Raw genomic sequence first — 22,859 nt, forward strand, 5'->3', positions numbered from 1 at the left:
AAAGTATTTGATCCCGTTGGACGCCTTCCTAGGCATTGCGGGGTCGCGAGTTCCGTGTGACCGTTTCCTGAGGTAATACCTTTGCTTGAGCCAGCTAAACCACGTTTACAGGGCTGTGTCTTGGTCGTAAGGTCCGAGTGAGGTCTTCAAGAGCCCTCGTTGATTACTATCAGAACATTGTGATAGAGAGGCTTCACCGGGACATTTCGGGCTCGTATCAGGTTCATTGTTGGCACTGCCCAAGACGCATTGGAGCGGTGAAAGGGGTTCGTACAGAACCCGTGACAAGGGTTATTGGGAGCTACGAGGTTCTAAGCCCCGCTGCACATCATTTGTTTATTTGTACTTCATACAGGGGCGGTGAGGTGACTACTGGCATACGTCCTCCCCCCCCTGTACAGACAGAAACCCAGGATTGGTGGTAGGTACCTTAGCCAAGGGAGCTAATACGAGTGGGGGATTATAATGGGTGTTAATACGCAGTCTAATCAGTGTCTTTTCTGTAGGATTCACGAATACCCAGCTCCCCGGTTATCCAGGTCTCCCAGTTAAGGAGTTCTTTATTTTCTTTACAGGTACAGCAGGGGAGTTAGGGGAAAACAATGTGACAAGGGACCTAGGGGTTGTTCTAACCACAGCGTACTGTTTATTTCTCTTTCAGGTCTCCCTCCCTGCAGTCCCCTTCCTTTCCTTCCCTCGCCTGATCACCCTTCTGTGTCTGTCATATTTATATACCAGACCAAGGGGCTATCGGGAGGTGGACCCCTTACAGCATCGTACGACCCTGAGGACAATTGGACGGCGACAAAATAACCGGCCCACGAATAGCTGTCCTCCCAGTCGCACGGTGGGATGGCCACCTTAGAGGACGTTTTAGCTGCTTTGGCCTTGTTACAGGCTGAGGTAGTTGCTTCCAGAACAGAAACTGCCACACTACAGGCGCAGCTAGACCGCATGGAGCGTAACCCCTTTGATGCTGGCTCCCATCGCGTTACCCCAGCGGCCCCTGTAGTGGTAGAAATCCCAACGCCAGTTCCTTTAGCCACCCCAGAAAGGTTCAGCGGGGAAAGTGGGAAACTGCAAGTCTTTCTCACACAGGTGATGTTGCATTTTACCTGTAAAGCAAGGGCGTTTAACACCAACCATTCGAAGGTCGCTTTTCTTCTCTCATATTTGTCTGGGGACGCGGCCCAATGGGCAGTTCCATTGGTGAGAAGGGATGACCAGCTCCTGTACGATTGGAATTCATTTCTGGTGGAATTTGAGAAGACATTCAACCGCAGAGCGGCCACACTCTCGGCAGACAGGGATCTGCTGGAGTTGTGACAAGGCAATAGGGATGTCATCTCCTACATTAACGACTTCAGGAGACTGATCGCTGAAACCGAGTGGCCAGAAGGGAAGCATGCGGCAATATTCCATCAAGGATTAAGTGAAGAGATGAAGGACGTCTTGGCCCAGATCGACCCACAACCCGTTTCCTGTGACGCTCTCATAAGTTTGGTACTGCGGCTGGACCATCGTATGAGCGAGAGAAAAGGGGAGCACCGAAGGAGAGAGAGACCAATACCTAGTGTGGAGAATACCCGGTCTACAAACAATTTGGCGCACAACAAAACAGAGCCCATGGAAATCGGAGCGGTTCGTTCCCCGCTCACCGCCGAAGAAAGAGAATATCGGAGGAAGAGAGGCCTGTGTTTGTATTGCGGGCGGAAGGGACATTTCATACGGGAATGCAGTATGAGGCCGAAATTTCCACGACCCGATCAAAAAGCCACGGTGACCAGAACCAGCTTCCCATCGGCGGGAAACGACTCAGCTTAAAGGAGGAGGAAGGGAATTCTTTGAGCGCAATGTATATCCCTTCTTTGGAGGACCTGAAAACCCCGAACAGAAACCACTTCTATGTGGAAGTGCGCATTCTTGTAGAAAAGGAGTGGCTTCCAGTCCGCACGTTATTGGATTCTGGGGCCACAGGGTGCTTTATTGATCAGGACCAGGTGGTACGGCTAGGAATAACCTTACAGGAGAAGCTCAGGCCAGAGATGGTGTTTGCGGTGGATGGGAAGAAGTTGGATTCCGGTCCGGTGAGATTCCATACCGGACCCTTATCGGTTCGGCAGGGAAACGAGCACCAGGAAATCATTTCCTTTAATGTTATTCCGGCACCCCATTATGGATTGATTCTGGGGTTGCCTTGGTTACGCCTCCACAATCCTCTCATCAACTGGCACGAGAAAACACTGCAGTTCTCCTCAGAGTACTGCTTGGCTAATTGCAACATATCCCCAAAGAACCCAGCCACGTCTTTGGCGATTGGTTATCAGGTGGCGACTGCGGTGGAACACGCCGTATCATTGCCGGACGCCTATAAAGAATACGAGGACGTCTTTAATGAAGACAAGGCAGAAGTCTTACCTCCACACAGGGCGTACGATTGTCAAATAGATCTGATACCCGGAGTGGTCATTCCCGCTGGACGGGTGTATGCCCTAACAGAGCCCGAACATAAATACCTCAGGGAATATTTGGATAAATACTTGGGCCTGGGATTTATCAGGGTGTCTAAGTCTCCCGCGGCATCGCCTCTCTTTTTTATCCCTAAGGCGAACGGCGAGCTTCGCGCGTGTGTGGACTTCAGGGCATTAAACGCAATTACGGTGAAAGACCGGTATCCTCTACCGTTAATTAATGTACTGCTGGAGCAGGTAAAAGAGGCAGTGATATACACGCGCCTGGACCTAAAAGGGGCATACCATCTGGTCCGTATGAGGAGAGGAGACGAATGGAAGACGGCGTTCAAAACGCGCTTCGGCCTATATGAATATTTGGTTATGCCTTTCGGGCTGTGCAACGCCCCAGCGGCCTTTCAGTTCTTCCTAAATGACGTCCTTCGCGAATACCTCGACCACTTCGTCATAGTATACATAGACGACATCTTGATCTACTCAAACGACACCAGGGATCATACGCAACACGTAAAGACCATTCTTCACACCCTGCGAAGGCACCACTTATTTTGTAAGATCAGTAAGTGTGAGTTTGGGGTAACCTCGGTGGAATTCCCAGGGGTGAACCTTACCCCCTGGGGCCAGGAGATGTCGGAGAGGAAGGTATTGGCAGTTAAGAATTGGCCAACCCCTCACAACCTTCGAGATGTACAGTGTTTCCTGGGGTTTGCTAATTTCTATCGTTGTTTTATTGACCGATTCTCAGACTTGGCAAACCCTCTCACTCAGCTATTGCGCAAGAAATCGGTGTTTCGGTGGACAGCAAGTGCCCAAAAAGGATTCGAGGAGCTGAAGGAGGCGTTTTCGACGGCCCCGGTATTGGCTCATGCTCACCCTGAATACCCATTCATCGTGGAAGCAGACGCTTGCGACACGGCCTTGGGAGCTGTTTTGTCACAGAGACACGTCGAGACAGGAAGATTACATACAGTGGCTTACATGTCCAGAAAGTTAAACCCCGCGGAGTGCAATTACAACATCGCAGAAAAAGAGCTGCTCGCCATCCAGGATGCTTTCAGCGAATGGAGGCATCACTTGATGGGCGCAAGACACGTGGTTACGGTTTACACGGACCACAGAAACTTACAGTTCATGACTGCAGCAAGACACCTCACACCCCGTCAACTGAGGTGGACTCTCTTTTTTGCGGGATACAACTTTCTTGTCACTTACAGACCCGGGAGGGAGAATCAAAAAGCAGACGCGTTATCCCAGCAAGCATCCCAGGGCATCACCTCAGCAGTTCCGAAAGGAGCCATCATCAGCTCTGAGCACGTGATTGGGGCAACCTGCACAGATCCGTCTTTACGGAGTGTAGCTCAGAACGTAAGAACTCCAAGATGGAAGGACTGGCTGAGAAGTAATTCTGATTGGAAGCTGGTGCAAGGCCTTCCGATACGGGGAAAGCAGTTACTCCTTCCACTCCGGTCCTTACGCCTTCAAGCGTTTAAATGGTGCCATCAACTGCCCAGCGCAGGTCACAACGGCAGGGAGAAACCTCTTGACAGGATCCTGCGGCAATTCTGGTGGCCTTCGGTACAGAAAGACGTCGGCGCATGGGTAAAGGAATGTAGAGTGTGCAGTCAAATGAAAACGTCACATACTAAACAAGCAGGACTATTGCAACCTCTTCCCACACCCGACCTCCCATGGGAAAACATTTCAGTAGACTTCATTGTGGGAATGCCTAGTGATAAGGGATGTACGGTGATCACGGTCATAGTGGATTATTTAACGAAAATGGCTCACTTTGTAGCCTGTAAGACTCTGCCCACTACGGGACAGTTGGCACACCTGCTCTTAGAGAACGTGGTACGTCTGCATGGATTGCCAAGGAAGATTGTCTCCTATCGAGGAGGCCAGTTCACAGCCCATTTCTGGAAGGCCTGGTGTTCAGCCTTGGGGATTGAGTCCAACATCTCCACCAGCTTCCACCCGCAGACGGACGGACAAACCGAACATGTTAACCAAACCCTTAAGCAATACCTTAGGTGTTACTCCAGCGCATCTAAGAACGAGTGGGTGGACTTGCTATGGTTAGCGGAGGTGGCCTATAACAGCGCTTCGCATACATCCACCAAGCTTACTCCTTTTTATTGCTCTTATGGGTTCCACCCCTGGTTTTCCCCCTTCCTTAATCCAGTACATGTTACGAAGGTGCCAGAGGCGCAGAGTAGGATAAAACGCATCCAGACAACCTTACAGGTAGCCAAGACCAATTTGCGAGCGGCTAAGCGCAGATACAAGGCATCAGCTGACAGGCGTAGAAGGCCGGGACCTGTCTATAAGGTAGGAGACTACGTATGGTTGTCCACAAGAAACATACGGTTCAAGCGCTATAGCGTATTTAATCCCAAATACATCGGTCCCTATCGAGTGGTTAAACTAGTGAACCCTGTAGTGGTGAAACTTTCCTTGCCTTCCACGTTGCGAATCCATCCTGCTTTTCACGTGTCCCTTGTGAAGCCCGCCCTGGGGGGGCCCAGTAAGACCCCTGCTCCGACCAAATAGGAGGTGAGGGGAGTACTGGACTCCAAGATCTATCGCAACAGGTTGTGGTATCTGCTAGCATAGGAGGGGTACGGTGAGGAGGAGAACTCTTGGGAACCAGCTACCCACGTCCATGCCCCCAAACTTGTAGCTCAGTTCCACAAGACCCATCCCAAGAAGGCTTGCTTATGTCAGTGCTCTTCGGGGGAGGGATGTACTGTTGTGGCCCACAGACGGCGCAGAAGAGCACTGTATGTCACGGGGCGAAACACCCGCGGTACACGGGAGTAATGGGAACTACAGTTCCCAGTGCGCGATGCTGGCAGACGCTCATGACGTCAGCGCACCCGGCGCAACAACGAAGAAAAGGAACATCCGGCATCAATCGGGTGCCGGTTATTTTGAGTTCCTGGTCCGTGTGAGAAGGAGTGCAGCGTTCTGGTAGGGGTGCACAGCACCGACTTACATTTCCTCGCTGACTTCATTTCGTGCTGTAGTCTTTGATTCTCCGGTCTGGCCAACTACCTAGGCCATACACGGTTTAGAGGAGCGGAAAGTATTTGATCCCGTTGGACGCCTTCCTAGGCATTGCGGGGTCGCGAGTTCCGTGTGACCGTTTCCTGAGGTAATACCTTTGCTTGAGCCAGCTAAACCACGTTTACAGGGCTGTGACTTGGTCGTAAGGTCCGAGTGAGGTCTTCAAGAGCCCTCGTTGATTACTATCAGAACATTGTGATAGAGTGGCTTCACCGGGACATTTCGGGCTCGTATCAGGTTCATTGTTGGCACTGCCCAAGACGCATTGGAGCGGTGAAAGGGGTTCGTACAGAACCCGTGACAAGGGTTATTGGGAGCTACGAGGTTCTAAGCCCCGCTGCACATCATTTGTTTATTTGTACTTCATACAGGGGCGGTGAGGTGACTACTGGCATACGTCCTCCCCCCCCCCTGTACAGACAGAAACCCAGGATTGGTGGTAGGTACCTTAGCCAAGGGAGCTAATACGAGTGGGGGATTATAAAGGGTGTTAATACGCAGTCTAATCAGTGTCTTTTCTGTAGGATTCACGAATACCCAGCTCCCCGGTTATCCAGGTCTCCCAGTTAAGGAGTTCTTTATTTTCTTTACAGGTACAGCAGGGGAGTTAGGGGAAAACAATGTGACAAGGGACCTAGGGGTTGTTCTAACCACAGCGTACTGTTTATTTCTCTTTCAGGTCTCCCTCCCTGCAGTCCCCTTCCTTTCCTTCCCTCGCCTGATCACCCTTTTGTGTCTGTCATATTTATATACCAGACCAAGGGGCTATCGGTAGGTGGACCCCTTACAGCATCGTGCGACCCCGAGGACAATTGGACGGCGACACACTGACCAACAGCAGGCTGGCTGAAGGCATGTCCTGCAACAGTATGCTGAACTCTTCTCCTTAACCCCATGGCAAATAATACACATCTTAAACCATCCAACTTAGAGGGCAAGATGGACCTAGTTTCGTCAGGAAATGTGTTTTTTTCTTTTGCCAATATCTTTGGCCCTGTTTGACGAATCTTTGCGAAATTTTAAAAACGAATGGCCCCCTCACTTCAGCTGCTGTGTTCAATGTTTTAGGGTGATTCGTCAAGTGGGGGCCGAGAAAAAGGGGGGGTGTCCCAAAACGCGTTTTTTCCATGTCAATTTCCATAGTAAAATTTAGACACCGCTACAGCCCAAACTGCTGAACGTAATTACACCAAATTTGGCACAAGGGTAGCTCTTGGTTCAGAAAGCACTCTTTTTGTTAAATGGTGTAAATCTGTTCAGTAGTTCCTGAGACATTTAAACATTTCTCAGATATACCAAAATACCCACGGAGGATACCCAGACCCTCGATTTCGATCTTGAGACTGTGATTTGATTGGCTGGCAACAGTTCCAACCAGGAAGTGTTGGCAGCCATTTTGTGACTCGGTTGAACCGAGTCACAAGAAAAAAGGTGAAAAAAAGGATAAAAACAAGAAAAGGAGGCAGGGTGTAAACAACCTGCCCCCTAGGCCTGCTCAGGGGGTCAGCAGAAGTCGCGCTGGGTGCCAGAATCCCGCCTAAACTTTTTTTGATATGAGGACGGTCTTCCGCGCTTCGTTTTGTTAAGCTCCCGGAAGGGCCAGGTCCCAGGGGCAATGCAGACAATGATGCGGGGGGCCCGCCACCTCCATCTTTACTCTCAAATTTTCTATCTTCACCAATACCTACCACTAATACACCAACACAACAACTCTCATTCACCCGTCTCTCATCCATTGCACAATTTAGAGCTAAAAACATGACCCACATGCTCCACCACCGCCCCTAACCTACACACCTTTCACCCTAAACATACGCAAACAAAATATACAACATACCACTCTTCACAACTTAACATCTCCACGTCTATTACACAGCCTGGCTACTCTACAAAAACAACACAGCTCACCAACTCACGCTCAACCACCATCTCCACCACCTACACCCGCAGACCCAACAAAATACCTTCTAAGCCTGCTTGATAAAAAATGCAATATAAAAAACAACACTATTTCTATCCTCATACAGTTAATATCAGCACTAACAACACACCTACTACAAGTTTAAAAAAATATTGCTCACTCTTCTAGAAAATAGAGTGACAGCACTACCAAAATACAGTCTCTAAATTGCCAACTAATACATGCTCGGCCACTCTCTAAATACAAGTGCTATATATATGACCTACTCATTGACACACAACCTGACTTACTCTTCATAACTGAATCATGGTTGGGAGGTGTCAACACAAAATCATATAGGCAAGAGAGGAGGTGGACTAGCTGTTAAATTCAAGCAAACAATACATCACACCAAAGCTGACAACATTTCCATATAACATTGTGAGGTCTTCATCACCAGATTCAACCCTACACCAACTTCTTCCTGTAACGTCCTCCTCCTTTACAGACCACCGCCTAGCAATATAACATTGCCAGACATGTTTCTAGACAGAGTTTCAAGCTTTATAACAATACACTCCAACCTAAGCATTCTTGGTGACCTAACATTTGGTTTGACAAACCAATATGCCGTATTCAAAAACTATTATCACAGGCCTAGTCACACTGAACCTACATCAGATCATACACAAACCCACACAAATAGATGGACACATCCTAGATGTCATTTCGCACATCCAGAACTAGTTATCTGTCAACGGATTGCTCTAGTCACATGGAAGACCATCATTTGGTAGCTTTTTAACATAAAAGCAGCCCCACAAATCAACACACCTAAGACCACATAAGGTCCATAGGCAGATGCCATGGAGTGGCATAGAGAGCACAGGACTCATGTCTGGGCATACCCATCCCACTCGGGGTGAAAAATGCAAAAACAACAATTGATGAACCGAATACAGACAAATGTCATACATTCTCCCCAGTACAGAGATCTAGGCCTAAATCCATCGTTTTTTTGCTCCCCATGCCATTCCAGTTTGAACCCAGACATAAGGAAATCAGTCTTGACCCTGTGCTGAGTGGGAACAGTCCAGCCCGAACTGCCAGGCCAGGTCCTCCCTGGATTGGAAACAAGCATCCTAGGACCGGTTTCGAGGTTTCATCCCTCATCAGCCAGGATAGCTTGACTCCAGTGGGATGGAGGGCACGGGGACCCACGTCTGGGCATACCCGTCCCACTCGATTGACAAATGCAAAAACAACAATTGATGGACAGAATGCAGAACAATGTCATACATTCACCCCAGTACAGAGATCTGGGCCTAAATCCATCGTTTTTTTGCTCCTCATGCCATTCCGTTTTGAACCCAGCCATATGCAAATCAGTCTTGACCCTGTGCCCAATGGGAATAGTCTAGCCCGAACTGCAAGGCCAGGTCCTCCCTGGAATGGAAACAAGCATCCTAGGACCGGTTTCAGGTTTCACCCCTCATCAGCCAGGATATCTCGACTCCAGTGGCATGGAGAGCACGTGACCCACGTCTGGGCATACCCGTCCCACTCGGGGTGACAAATGCAAAAACAACAATTGATGGACAGAATGCAGAACAATGTCATACATTCACTTCAGTACAGAGATCTGGGCCTAAATCCATTGTTTTTTGCTCCCCATGCCATTCCAGCTTGAACCCAGCCATATGCAAATCAGTCTTGACCCTGTGCCGAATGGGAACAGTCCAGCCCGAACTGCCAGGCCAGTTACTCCCTGTATTGGACACAAGCAATTTAGGACTGGTTTCAGGGTTCCACCCCTCATCAGGCAGGATAGCTCGACTCCAGTGGCATGGAGAGCACGGGACCCACGTCTGGGCATACCCGTCCCACTTGGGGTGAAAAATGCAAAAACAACAATTGATGGACAGAATGCAGAACAATGTCATACATTCACCCCAGTACAGATCTGTGCCTAAATCCATCGTTTTTTTGCTCCCCATGCCATTCCGGTTTGATCCCAGCCATAAGGAAATCAGTCTTAACCCTGTGCCGAATGGGAACAGTCCAGCCCAAACTGCCAGGCCAGGTGCATCCTATGACCGGTTTCGGGATTTCACCACTCATTAGCCAGGATAACTTGACTCCAGTGGCATGGAGAGCACGGGACCCACGTCTGGGCATACCCATCCCCCTCAGGGCGACAAATTCAAAAACATCAATTGATGGACAGAATACAGAACAATGTCATACATTCGCCACAGTACAGAGATCTGGGCCTAAATCCATCGTGTTTTTGCTCCCCATGGCATTCCAGTTTAAACCCAGCCATATGGAAATCACTCTTGACCCTGTGCCCAATGGGAAATGTCTAGCCCGAACTGCCGGGCCAGGTCCTTCCTGGACTGGAAACAAGCATCCTTTGACCGGTTTCGGGGTTTCACCACTCATCAGCCAGGATAACTTGACTCCAGTGGCATGGAGAGCACGGGACCCACGTCTGGGTATACCCATCCCATTCGGGGTGACAAATGCAAAATCAACAATTGATGGACAGAATACAGAACAATATCATACATTCTCCCCAGTACAGAGATCTGGGCCTAAATACATCGTTTTTTTGCTCCCCATGCGATTCCAGTTTGAACGCAGCCATATGCAAATCAATCTTGACCCTGTGCCCAATGGGAACAGTCTAGCCAGAACTGCCGGGCCAGGTCCTCCCTGGACTGAAAACAAGCATCCTAGGACCGGTTTCAGGGTTTTACCCCTCATCAGCCAGGATAGCTTGACTCCAGTGGCATGGAGAGTACGGGACCCACATCTGGGCATACCCGTACCACTCGGGGTGGCAAATGCAAAAACAACAATTGATGGACAGCATGCAGAACAATGTCATACATCCACCATAGTACAGAGATCTGTGCCTGAATCCATTGTTTTTTTGCTCCCCATGCCATTTCAGTTTGAACCCAGCCATATGCAAATCAGTCTTGACCCTGTGCCCAATGGGAACAGTCCAGCCCGAACTGCCAGGCCAGGTCCTCACTGGACTGGAAACAAGCATCCTAGGACCAGTTTCAGGGGTTCACCCCTCATTAGACAGGATAGCTTGACTCCAGCCACTGGATTCAAGCTAGCCTGGCAGATGAGGGTTGTTACCCCGAAACCGGTCCCAGGATGCTTGTTTCCGGTCCAGGGAAGACCTGGCTTGGCAGTTCGGGCTGGACTGTTCCCATGAGGCACAGGGTCAAGACTGATTTGCATATAGCTGTGTCTGAACTGGGGTGGCGAAGTGAGCTAAAGAATGATGGTGGATTCAACCCAGATCTGTGGCTGGGATGAGAGTTTGAAAAGTTTCAGCACTCCGTCCATCATCTCCTTGTGTTTGCTCTGTAGATATCCTGCCTTCCTCCTCAACCTATCTCTCCCTTTCTTTTTATTGATTGTATAGCACTCACATGTATGCAGTCACTTTCCTAAAAAATCAAAACAGAAAAGGGGATTTATACAGGTATTTATATACATATGGGTGTGGATTCATGCTAGAACAATTGTATGGTATGTGTATATATAGGGATTGACACAGACACTGATCCCCCTGTTCTCTTCTTTATATACTGGAGATATATAGAGAATATCTGGGCACCACAAACTATCCTGCTTTAACTCCGTGGAACCTGTATTTTTTTTCTCTTCTCATCCCTTCTTCCCCCATTCCACCTCGATTAGCTTTCACTTATGTTGGGCTGTCTTGGAGGTGGGGGAAAGTTGGGATCTTGCTTCACTCCCTTCCTTTCGCTCCTTCTGAAACAGGTGAGATTTGACAACTACTATGATCTAAAAAATAACCATTTCTAGACTCTTCCATCCTCTATCCCTCCTTGGCCCACCCCAAAAGTCATTTTACTACTATGATCTCCCAAGCAGCCCTTTCTAAATTCTTCCCTCAGGTATCCCTCCTTTCACTCATCCCAAACCTTACTTTACTACTATGATCTCCCTAATCCCTTTGTAGAAATTCTTCCTTTCTCCATCTCTCCTTTAACTAATCTAAAACCTCATTTTATTGCTAAAATCTGCTAAATAACACTTTCTAGACTCTTCTATCCCTCCAGTATCCTCCCATTCAATACTAATCAGCCACTAATCCTTTTTAGGTTCCAGGGTAGCGTACACGCGCAGAAAAGCGTTTCGACACATCAGGGGTAGTAAGCGTTATAGACATACAATTACAATTTGCAGGGCTAAACTGAGAAAATAAACAGCTCTCAGTCTCTCTTCCTCACCTACTTACAAGGAACAGGCTCCGAGGTCTTTTGGTTAATTAATCACACAGTTTCGCTAGAGAAAGTTTTTCCAGGTGATTTACAGCTCCGAGGCTCCTCCCCCCACCCAGCCTAGCCTCAGTTCTCATGAATTCCGTGCACCATACAGATGTCTGCGCTTCACTCTGCTGCTTCACTTGTTAATGTGTTTATTAATGATACTTTTGTATTTAAACAAGTCCTTTCTCCGGGTGTATCGCTAGATAAGTCATTTACATTAGGAAAAACATAAAATTGCCTAAACATAAAATTGCTTGAACGTGCTGTTGGATTTGGAATGCTCCCTGCGGGGGTGGTCAATCGTGGTGCCATGTTCTAAGTGCCCGACTGTGACTATTTTGTGTCCCAGTTTTTGCTTTTGGTTCAAGTTAATATGACAGGTGTAAACTCCTATCCCTACCCCTGACAAAGTAAGCCATGGAGCTGTCCTGTGACCTGAAGGAATGCACCAAGTGTGCCCTCATTTTGCTGACAGTGGCCTACCACCCCTGTCATGGGTTTAACATCTTCAGTGGTGGTGGCAACATACCATGTCTTTTGAATCCACAGTCATGACCAGACCTTCTAACTATGTTGCAGACTCCACATGTGTAAAGTTCTGAAGCAGTGTCTTACCTAGATCCTAGTACTAACATCCCAAGTGGATTTTGTAACTATGGCTTGTGTAGTGCATGCAGTATGTGTATGAGTGAGCCAGAGTAATTGAGGCCTGCAGATCTCATTTTGGAAGCCCCTAGCTTGCTCTTGTGCACAAGCTGTACGTGAAATTGTGATCACATACAATGGAATAGTATTACTGTCAGTCCTGAAAATAGAGGGAGGAGAAAAAGGCTCCTTTAGAAATTCACATACACAGCTCCTGCTGACTGGAGCTGCTGATTAGTTTTCCGATGGTACTGCCATTTATTGGTTGGTCGGGGTGGGACTCTTGTCTCTGTTGTTCAGGTTGAGACAGGGCTTTTAGGTGAAGCTAGCTTTTGTCTTCATCCTGATCACTATTCAGCGTGTCTGGTGAAAAGACAGGGTGGAAACCTCATGCCTCTTTGGGCCTCTGTTGTAGGTACTCCAGGCTGGAGACTATGTTGCTGTGAAGAGCATCAATATACACAAAGGTTGTGTCTGGAAAACAGCCTAGAAAGGACATTTGACAGAAGATCCGTCGCAAACCTGTTTTGAGATTGCATAGAGAGAATCTGTGTTCGTTATTTGCCTTGATTGATTACATCTTTGTCGCTCCAGTTCTAACTACTTTCACCAAGAAAGAGAGTAGTCTGCAGCATACTCTGAGAACTGCTGTACGATCAGAACTGGTGTTTGTGTGACAGCCAGCTTCACAGAGGAGAGGGTACATCACCTGGAGTCTTTACTTTCTGGAAGAGCTGTGCCCCTGACCTTAAGGCAGCCTGTCTGCTTGGAGAGTGAAAGGGCTTGGCAAGCCGCAGGAGGTGTGACTGTCCAGGAAGTGTCACAAACCACCAGATTCTCCCAAACAACCCTTTACTACTATGATCTCCCTAATCCCTTTCTAGAAATTCTTCCTTCCTCTATCTCTCCTTTAACTAATCTAAAACCTCATTTTATTGCTATAATCTCCTAATAACACTTTCTAGACTCTTCTATCCCTCCATTATCCTCCTATTCAATCAAAGGATATACTTGCATGACCACCGCTTAAATTAAGTCATATTTCCCTATACTAATCAACCACTATTACTTTTTAGGTTCCAGGGTAGCGTGCACTCGTAGAAAAGTGCTTAGACTCATCAGGGGTAGTAAGCGTTATAGATATACAATTACAATTTGCAGGGCTAAACTGAGAAAATAAACAGCTCTCAGTCTCTCTTCCTCAGCTACTTACAAGGGACAGGCTCCAAGGTATTTTGGTTAATTAATCACACAGCTTCTCTTGAGAAAGTTTTTCCAGGTGATTTACAGCTCCAAGGCTCCTCCCCCACCCTGCCCAGCTTCAGTCCTCATAAATGCCGTGCACCCTACAGATGTCTGCGCGGCATTTTACTGCTCCACGTGTTAATGTGTTTATTAATGATACTTTTTTATTTAAACAAGTCCTTTCTCCTGTGTAATATTGTAAGCATTCTAGTAGTTGGGTGGGCGGAGCCTTGGGATGAGGGGAAGAGGAGGAGCGACGGGAGAAGCGGGCAGTTAGAGTAGGGACGGGGAACAAGGAGGACAAGAGAATAAAGCTCCTTGAAAGAGATCACGGTGTTGGTCGTCATTGGGGGGAACACGACACGACAGCTGGCGACGAGGGTGGGATGAGCGGCATGCTCTCCCCTGAAACCCGAAGACAAACTTGGTCTGTCCCTGAGCAAGGTGCAGAGAGGAAATTTGAAGGTAGCGCTGTTCGCGCCGAAGTCCGGATTCGCGCCGGATCAAGTGCCCTGAGAGAGCCGAGGAGTCGTGGGCGAGAGTGAGACCCTGGCCCCTGCTGTGCGGACCAGAGCACCAGCGTCGGCGAAAGGCAAAGAGTGACTCGCCGTGAGCAATTAAACCCCCCCCTCCAGCGCGAGGCTGGAAACGCGTGCGTGCCAGGAGGAGCGGAAGCCATAGCGCGCGCCTACCCTGATATTGTCGAGGTCCTGTGGAGCTGGTGAGTGAGGCCATCGATGCAGCGCGGATCATGTGGGGAGGATTGTGAGAAGCAGCTAAGCCTCGTGTCAAGCCTCGTGTGTAGTGTCGGTCCGGCGGCCATCTTTGAGTCAGGCAGCTACAGGAGGACACTCCCTTTGAATTGAGTAGGCGGCCATTTTAAAGTCAGGTGCCCAGGAGTCACCAATGAAATTCAACAAGCCCAGGCAAAGGCAAGAAAGAAAATAAACAAGCCCAGGCAAAAGCAAGAAAGAAAATAAACAAGCCTAAGCAAAGGCAAGAAAGAAAATAAACATGCCCAGGCAAAAGCAAGAAAGGAAATAAACAAGCCTAGGCAAAGGCAAGAAAGAAAATAAACAAGCCCAGGCAAAGGCAAGAAAGAAAATAAATAAAGGTGAAGACAATAAACAACACACATAAAGACCATCAGAACCATCCATACTAGAAAAGGTCAACCAACAAGCATGAGCAAACACAGGAAAGGAGCGCAGTAAGCCACGCCATACCAAAGCAAATCGCGATGTCAAACTACGGTTCGCCCGCACGTCAGGAAGTAAAACCCATCGTGATGGGACTGTCACACTTGCGCCCACCAGAGCCCCTGGCGCTCGTGGTTGGGGGAAGCATGGGCACTCGTTGGGAGGAATGGATCGAAGATTTTGAAGACTACATCAAAGGATCCAAGGTAATCGGTGATGAAGATCAACTAATTGCGCTCCGCAATCTCGCAGGAAAAGACATCAGCAAAATGATCAAGGAGAGTCCGGCTGCAGATGCAGGGACGTATGCCAAGGTGCGAGAAGCGTTAGACAAGAAATTTCTACACAAGAAAAACGTAGACTACGAGAGATACGTGTTCCAGCGGGCCCATCAGGAAAAAGACGAGATAATGAGTGCGGTTAGCCCGCCACTGCAATTTTGAAGCGTTCTCAACGGACGACGCCATCCGGTTGTGCGTCATCGATGGTTGTCAGTCTGAGACGCTCCGGAGAAAACTGCTGAAGAAAAGTCACAATCTTGACGAAATCGAAGAAATGACGAGAGTGCACGATCAGGCCGAGGAACAGGCCAAGAACATGGAAGCAGGACGTACCGATCGCAGAGAGCAAGTCTGTCAGGTGCAAACCAGTCGCCCTCGCCGAGGATCCAGAGAGCGTGGGCGGCCCTCCCGGCCATTTTCGCGTCACCGACACTCCGGACGCCGTCGGCCTGAGTCGGGGAGGAGAGGCAAACGCCATGAACATGTGAGGAAGGCGCCGGTGAGAAAGTGCTACAGGTGCGGGTATGATTTCCCACATACAGGTGCATGTCCGGCAACGGGACAGCAGTGCTGCAAGTGTGGTCGGAGCAACCATTTCGAGGTCATGTGCGGAGAATGTCGCCGAGAGGAAAAAAAGAGCGCACTTGGGACGTCGCGAGTGGACACACGCCGGCATCACGCGCGAGCGGTGCATGATCACCCACAGTCCTCGTCGCGGTCTTCCCACTCCAGCGGAGGGTAGCAGACATCCCGATGGTCGAGGAGATCACCATCCAGAGACTCCAGATCAACATCGGATGAACAAGAATATTCAGTTAAATATGCGAGTATGGTTGCTGACCCGGACCAACTTAAGAAATATTCCCGACTGGACATCAGCGTCGGTGAACATGTCACAAAATTTGTGATGGACAGCGGAGAGTCACTAAATTACATTCCGGTGACGGAGTACAAAAAAATGAACCCTCTCCCTCGTTTGAGTCCTGCATATGTTCGGGTCTACACCTGGATGTCCAGGAAGCCACTTCCCTGTCTCGGGAAGTTTTCAACTACGCTGAGACACAAAACAATGTCAGTTCCCGCTGTGATCCACGTCATAGAAGGGCCGGAGGCTGACTGTCTTCTTAGTCTGCCGACGGCCGAGCGACTGCGACTGGTGGAAGTTCTCTACCGCGTCAGCAATGACATTGACATCGTGCACAAGCCAGGCAAATCAGTCAACCCGGCTGATTACATGTCGCGACACACCAGAGCATCACACACACCTGGACTGTCCGTTACGGAGGAAGATATCCATTTCGTGGTGGATCAAGCGCGACCACCCGCGGTTCCCCTGGAGGCCATTCAACACGCCACCTTGCACGATGAGATATTGCAGAGGGTGATACGCAGAGTACAAACACACCGATCGAGGCAAGACGAGCCCAATGAGGAGAGTGATACGACAATGCGTCAAGAACTGCAGGCTTTCAACAACGTGAGTGAGGAACTGTCTGTCACCGCAGAGGGTCTGCTGTTAAGGGATCACCGGATTGTCATTCCCAGTCAACTGAGGCAAGGTGTTATCAACCTGGCCCATGAAAGTCATTGGGGAGTGGTTGCGACAAAAAGGGCTCTCAGAGAGCGTGTCTGGTTCCCACTTCTTGAGAGGATGGTGGAACTCACCCTGAAGGATTGTCCGCAGTGTCAAGTGGTAGGGCACGGTGATCCTCCAGCCCCGATTCAGATGACACCGCCACCGCCTGGAGTGTGGCACGAACTAGCCCTGGACTTCTATGGCCCAATGCAATCAGGCAAACATGTTCTCGTAATAATGGACGAATACTCACGGTTTCCCATTGCCCAGTTTGTGCCGTCCACTAGTGCCGCCGCCACCATTGCGGTTTTAGATGAAGTCTTTGCAGCCTGGGGTGTGCCCAAGGAACTGAAAACAGACAATGGTCCACCTTTCACTGGACGGGAATTCAGTGACTTTGCGAAATCAATGGGTGTCCAGCATCGGCGAATAACGCCTGTGTGGCCACAAGTCAATGGCACTGTTGAAAGGTTTATGGCCACACTCAAACAAGACTTTCCAGCAAGCTACCCTTGATAGACGAGATCTGCAAACGGCTCTCAATGAAGTGCTTCGAGCATATCGAACAACACCCCATGCCACTACAGGCAAATGTCCAGCGACACTCATGCTAGGGCGCCCCATTCGGACGCGGATACCCACTTGGGAGGGTGCATTAAGACCGTTGTCACCAGGTCGTCTTCACCAAGAAGTAGTAACTGCTGATCGCGCTGGCAAGGAGAGCATGAAAGCTTATGCGGACCCCAGGAGACGAGCTAGATCTCTCTCGTTTCATGAAGGGGACTGTGTCGTGGTCAAGCAAGAGCAAAGTAAGAAAACGGACTGTCGGTTCAGAGCAGAGCCCCTCACAGTCACTAGACAAAAAGGCACCATGCTGACGGCTGAGTCGGAGAACAGGCGCATCACTCGCAATGTCTCCCACTTTCAAAGATGCAGTCCCACCATGAGAGAGACACTCACGCCGGGGCCTACAACGTCTGTGACTGAACACTGTGAAGGACATGATCGGATACCTATAGGTCAGGAACGGGACGCTGAGGGCAGCAATGGAACTGTGTCTGAAGGCATGTCCCTCCGGCCAAGAAGAGACATTCAAAGACCTAGACGGTTGATCAAAAAGATGTGAACACTGGTCACAAGTTTTGTTAACAAAGGGGGAGATGTAATATTGTAAGCATTCTAGTAGTTGGGTGGGCGGAGCCTTGGGATGAGGGGAAGAGGAGGAGCGACGGGAGAAGCGGGCAGTTAGTGTAGGGACGGAGAACAAGGAGGACAAGAGAATAAAGCTCCTTGAAAGAGATCACGGTGTCGGTCGTCATTGGGGGGAACACGACACGACATCCTGGTGTATCGCTAGGAAAACATGCAGAACTTCTGAACTTTTTTAGTAAGTAATCTCACGCTTGCGAGTTCAGACCATGTTGTCATTGTTTGCTTCCACCTCCAATCAAAATTTAAGAACTAAAATATTTTTGGGTGGGGGAAAGGGGTTTAGTGAGACTTTTCCACATTAGTCGGTGACAGTGCATGCAGTGAACAACGATGTGGAAGTCATAAATTCAAGACATAATTGACCTCCTTTGCCAATCCTGGTTTACAAGACCACTTTCCAAAACACTTAATGGACGTTTCAGTGCTTGTATGCCATTAGAATGGTCAACAGCCACAAAGTGATAATGTCTGATTTCTCTACTTTTTTTTGCTTGTAATAAAGTGTCACTCATAATGCATTGGTGTCACACTATGCGCACTAAAAGACTGGAAATGTTACTCGTAAACTAACTAAAAACTTGGCAGCCATTGCAAGGGTATTGCCCATTTGGCCAGGCAACAGACCCGTTTCTATTGGGCTCCTGCTCCGTCCAATAGTAGCCCTCTAAATTCGCCATTAGAAATTATATATATATATATATAAACAACAAAAAGCCGCTGAGAAAATATATTGAACTTTAAGAAGGACCAGGCTGTACGCCCTTCTCACTTGTTAGTCCAGAGGCTTCGATAACTAGCATATTCAAGCTATGGTGAGCGGTTTGGAGGCCCCGCCCTGCGGAACGCTCGGCGAGGAGTCTAGCTTAACAAACCGGTGGTACGGATCCGCGGTTGCTCGATTGGACACAGGAACCAGTGGAAAGATTTCCCCAGCCAATCCTGACTCTTCAATATCACACAACCAATGAACTTCCGACAATAATTCCCTTAGCCATTGCAATCACTAAGAATATATGTCTCCTTCCTGTTTCGTCTGTAGCTTCTGGGTCCGCTAAGGCCTGGCCCAGCTCTCCATAATTACAGGATAGAGTCGTCCGTTTATTAGTGACGTATTTCAGGTGGAAACAACGGACCGTCCACGGATATTCTGGATTGGAGGTCACCTTATTGCTGATTTCATAAACTTCTCTTGGGGTTTCTGAAATCTCATCAGGTGCCACTGGGAGCCCTGATTTCATACTCGTCCAACATGCAGATTGGGCAGGTAAGTTCTAATTCGGAAAATACACTTTTCCTGAAAATACATGAATAGATAGATGGGTCCTTCTCTGACTAGTCCTTTGATGCCCTGACCGCTCTTCATAATACGACTCATCAGAAGATCATGGTAAAACCGTTAGGGTAAGGCACTTTTATGTGCGACACATTCACCCAAGTATAACTTTTCGTCCGAGGCATTTTTCGTTTTTTGAATTCCCCATTCGCAGAAGCAAATCTGTAATGCCTCTTTGAGCAGTGTGGTCCGCTACAATAAATAACTGGCTTGAGATGTTGCAAATAACCATTATTTACCTAACCGCTGTACCTGCCGTTGCCAAACACGGTCTCAATGAATGAGCCGTAACGTCGCTAGCCACACCATTGACACAAGCATCTAAGTATAAATAATTAACGTATAGCAGTAGTTTACCTGCTAGCGTGGGCGCCAGAAGACTCGACTTGGGGAGGGGGGTGGGGTGGAGAAGACTTAACTCTTCGGGGGGAGGCACGTATTTCAAGCACTGCAGGCTCAGATATCTTTATAGCCGTATGAGGGAAAGAAATGCCACATTGCATATTAAACGTATTGGACAACCCTAATTTTATTATGAGTGACAGACTGGAGTCCGTATTTGTCCCTAGATTCCTTGCTTGGGCTCGTTTGGTGGCACTTGTTAAGGCCATATTGTTGATGGGTGGTGTTTGATCTCTTTACTACATATGATACTTCGATTTTTGACGATTTTATTTTGTTGTGTTTAGAAATAATCCATTATTTAACTGAGACATTGTCTGATTAAGTATGAGTCTAAAGTCGGACGTGTTTTCATAATTAAGTATGCTGTGTTTATTATCTGCTTAACAGTAACACTTGAGAATAAAAAAGATTGGGTGCAGTAGAGAGCTAGGATAAATGTTAGGGGGGTAGGATTGTTTGGCACAAAAGTTGTGAATTTCATGGCGCTGACCTAAAGAGGAGTGAGATGATCTATCTGATAGAAAAGGTTAAAAATGCTTCCGTTATGCGGTCTGCACTATGGTGCTGTCAAGTCTTTGTAGAAGAGACTGACTTCTGTTATGCTATGAAGTCCCCACACAGGTTGCTGTTCTTCTTTCGACTTCCTCTTGTGCGATTCACAAACATCATTCTACTGTTAGTAGTTGGGATGATGAACTGTATCAAAGGCAAAGGAGAGTTCAAGTAATTGATGTGACGGTACTCCATTTTTAAGCCAATGTAGTTTTAAAATCATCCCACATGGAAATCACTGCTGCTTCTTATGAATCCGCCATACCAGAATCTGTTTTGGTAGTCTGAAAACAGGTTATTTTATTTGAATACAGGTATGTGTTTTAAGGTAGATCTTTCAATTGTTCTGTCTTTTTGACTAAAAACAGTCTGTTATTAGCCAGCGGTTAGAAGGCTGTCTTGGCTCAAAGCCTGTTTGATCTAGGGAAGGTTTTATGTAAGGCATTTAGAGTTCCATTGGGAAAATACCTTCATTCAATAAGTTGTTGGCTGTCCTAGTTGTTGTTGGCAGTGGAAAGAGATGCAAGAGGAGTGAAATTGGTGGGTAGGAAGAAATGCAGGTTTGCTCTCCAAACACCATTGGTGAGGAGACCTTTAGTTGTACTGCCAAGGAAACAGAAGATCCTTATGTACTGTACACTTAAGATATTATGGCTGGCTGACCCTTTTGTCCTCTGAAATCTTCTAGCTAGGCTGTTTTTTGTGACCTTAAAGCATCTCATCGGTTCTGCAGGTTCCTCACCAGCTCTCTCTAGTCATATCTTCTGCCCCATGTTAAGGGCTTTTGGCTACTCTTCCCCCTCTTCAGGGAGTAGGTATGCTCTGCTTTGAGCAAGGCAAACACATAGTTCAAAGTATCCTGCACTTTACTGGCTCCTGTCAGCTTTGCTTGCTACTCTTGTAAAGAAAACAAAACATCAAAGCGACTTACCATTTAGTGATGGGCAATGATTGGAAATAATGTATATCTACGTCAATGATTATACATTGAGACACAAATATGTACTTGTTTACTTTCCACAAAATAACATATTTCCCGGAGTCATCTAAACCCATATGTAGTGAAAAGTTTATAAGGTAAATCATTTACATTAAGAAAAACATAAAATTGCCTGAACGTGCTGTTGGATTTGGCATGCTCCCTGCGGGGGTGTTCAGTCATGGTGCCATATTCTGAGTGCCCGACTGTGACTATTTTGTGTCCCAGTTTTTGCTTTTGACTCAAGTTAATATGACCGGTGTAAACTCCTGCCCCTGCCAAAGTAAGTCCCAAAGCTGTCCTGTGACCTGAAGGAATGCACGAAGTGTGTTCTCATTTTGCTGACAGTGGCCTACCACCCCTGTCATGGGTTTAGGATCTTCAGTGGTGGTGACGGCAACATACCATGTTTTGTGAATCCACAGTCATGAACAGACCTTCTAACTATGTTGCAGACTCCACATGTGTAAAGTTCTGAAGCAGTGTGTTATCTAGATCCTAGTACTACCATCCCAAGTGGATTTTGTAACTGTGGCTTGTGTAGTGCATGAGTGAGCCAGAGTAATTGATGCCTGCAGATCTCATTTTGGAAGTCCCAGGCTTGCTCTTGTGCACAAGCTGTACGTGAAATTGTGATCACATACAATGGAATAGTATTCCTGTCAGTCCTGAAAATAGAGGGAGGAGAAAATGCTCCTTTAGAAATTCACATACGCAGCTCCTGCTGACTGGAGCTGCTGATTAGTTTTCCGATGGTACTCCCATTTATTGGATGGTCGGGGTGGGATACTTGTCTCTGTTGTTCAGGGTGACAGAGAGAGAGCTTTTAGGTGAGGCTAGCTTTTTGTCTTCATCCTGATCACTATTCAGCGTGTCTGGTGAATAGACAGGGTGGAAACCTCATGCCTCTTTGGGCCTCTGTTGTAGGTACTCCAGACTGAAGACTATGTTGCTATGAAGAGCATCAATCTACACAAAGGTTGTGTCTGGAGAACAGCCTAGAAAGGACACTTGACAGAAGATCCGTCGCAAACCTGTTTTGAGATTGCATACAGAGAATCCATGTTCCTTATTTGCCTAGATTACATCTTTGTTGCTCCAGTTCTCAATACTTTCACCAAGAAAGAGAGTAGTCTGCAGCCTACTCTGAGAACTGCCGTACGATCAGAACTGGTGTTTGTGTGACAGCCAGCTTCACAGAGGAGAGGGTACATCACCTGGAGTCTTTACTTTCTGTAAGAGCTATGCCCCTGACCTTAAGGCAGCCTGCCTGCTTGGAGAGTGAAAGGGATTGTCCAGCCGCAGGAGGTATGACTGTCCAAGAAATGCCACAAACCACCAGATTCTAGTGTGGAGGGTCTACCAGGAGAAAGAAGAGCGACCAAGATCATTCTGCAAGTCCTAAGAGGGTGGGTGCAGTCAGTCCAGAAGTGCAGTACCAAAAGCGAATCGCGGGCGGCTAGCCAACTGTGCCGTTATGCAATAGGAGAAATGACGGTTGCCCTAGCTGCTTAAATCAAGAGCTGTGCCAATGGTGAATGTAACCACTGAAACTCAGAGCTGATCCTGGTTTCTGACATCGCCACAGAAGTCAAGAATTGTGTCCGTGGTCGACGTCACCCTCGAAGCTAACACTTCGGAACGTGGAGGTCACCACTGCAGTATCTACAAAG

At 48.0% G+C, this 22,859-nt stretch overlaps 1 protein-coding gene across 2 annotated transcripts in view; it reads left to right on the forward strand.

Moving 5' to 3' along the window:
• Positions 1–18,974: 18,974 nt before the first annotated feature.
• Positions 18,975–22,859, forward strand: part of BOLL (boule RNA binding protein) — a 1,219,536-nt gene continuing 1,215,651 nt past the window's right edge. For both annotated transcript variants that reach the window (XM_085646856.1, XM_085646857.1), the window contains exon 1: positions 18,975–19,181. In XM_085646856.1, coding sequence (XP_085502982.1) covers positions 19,167–19,181 — 15 coding nt within the window. In that variant the 5' untranslated portion in view covers positions 18,975–19,166. The remainder of the gene's footprint in view (positions 19,182–22,859) is intronic.

Source organism: Triturus cristatus, chromosome 3_2 (genome assembly GCF_964204655.1).
Source record: "Triturus cristatus chromosome 3_2, aTriCri1.1, whole genome shotgun sequence".
NCBI lineage: Eukaryota > Metazoa > Chordata > Amphibia > Caudata > Salamandridae > Triturus > Triturus cristatus.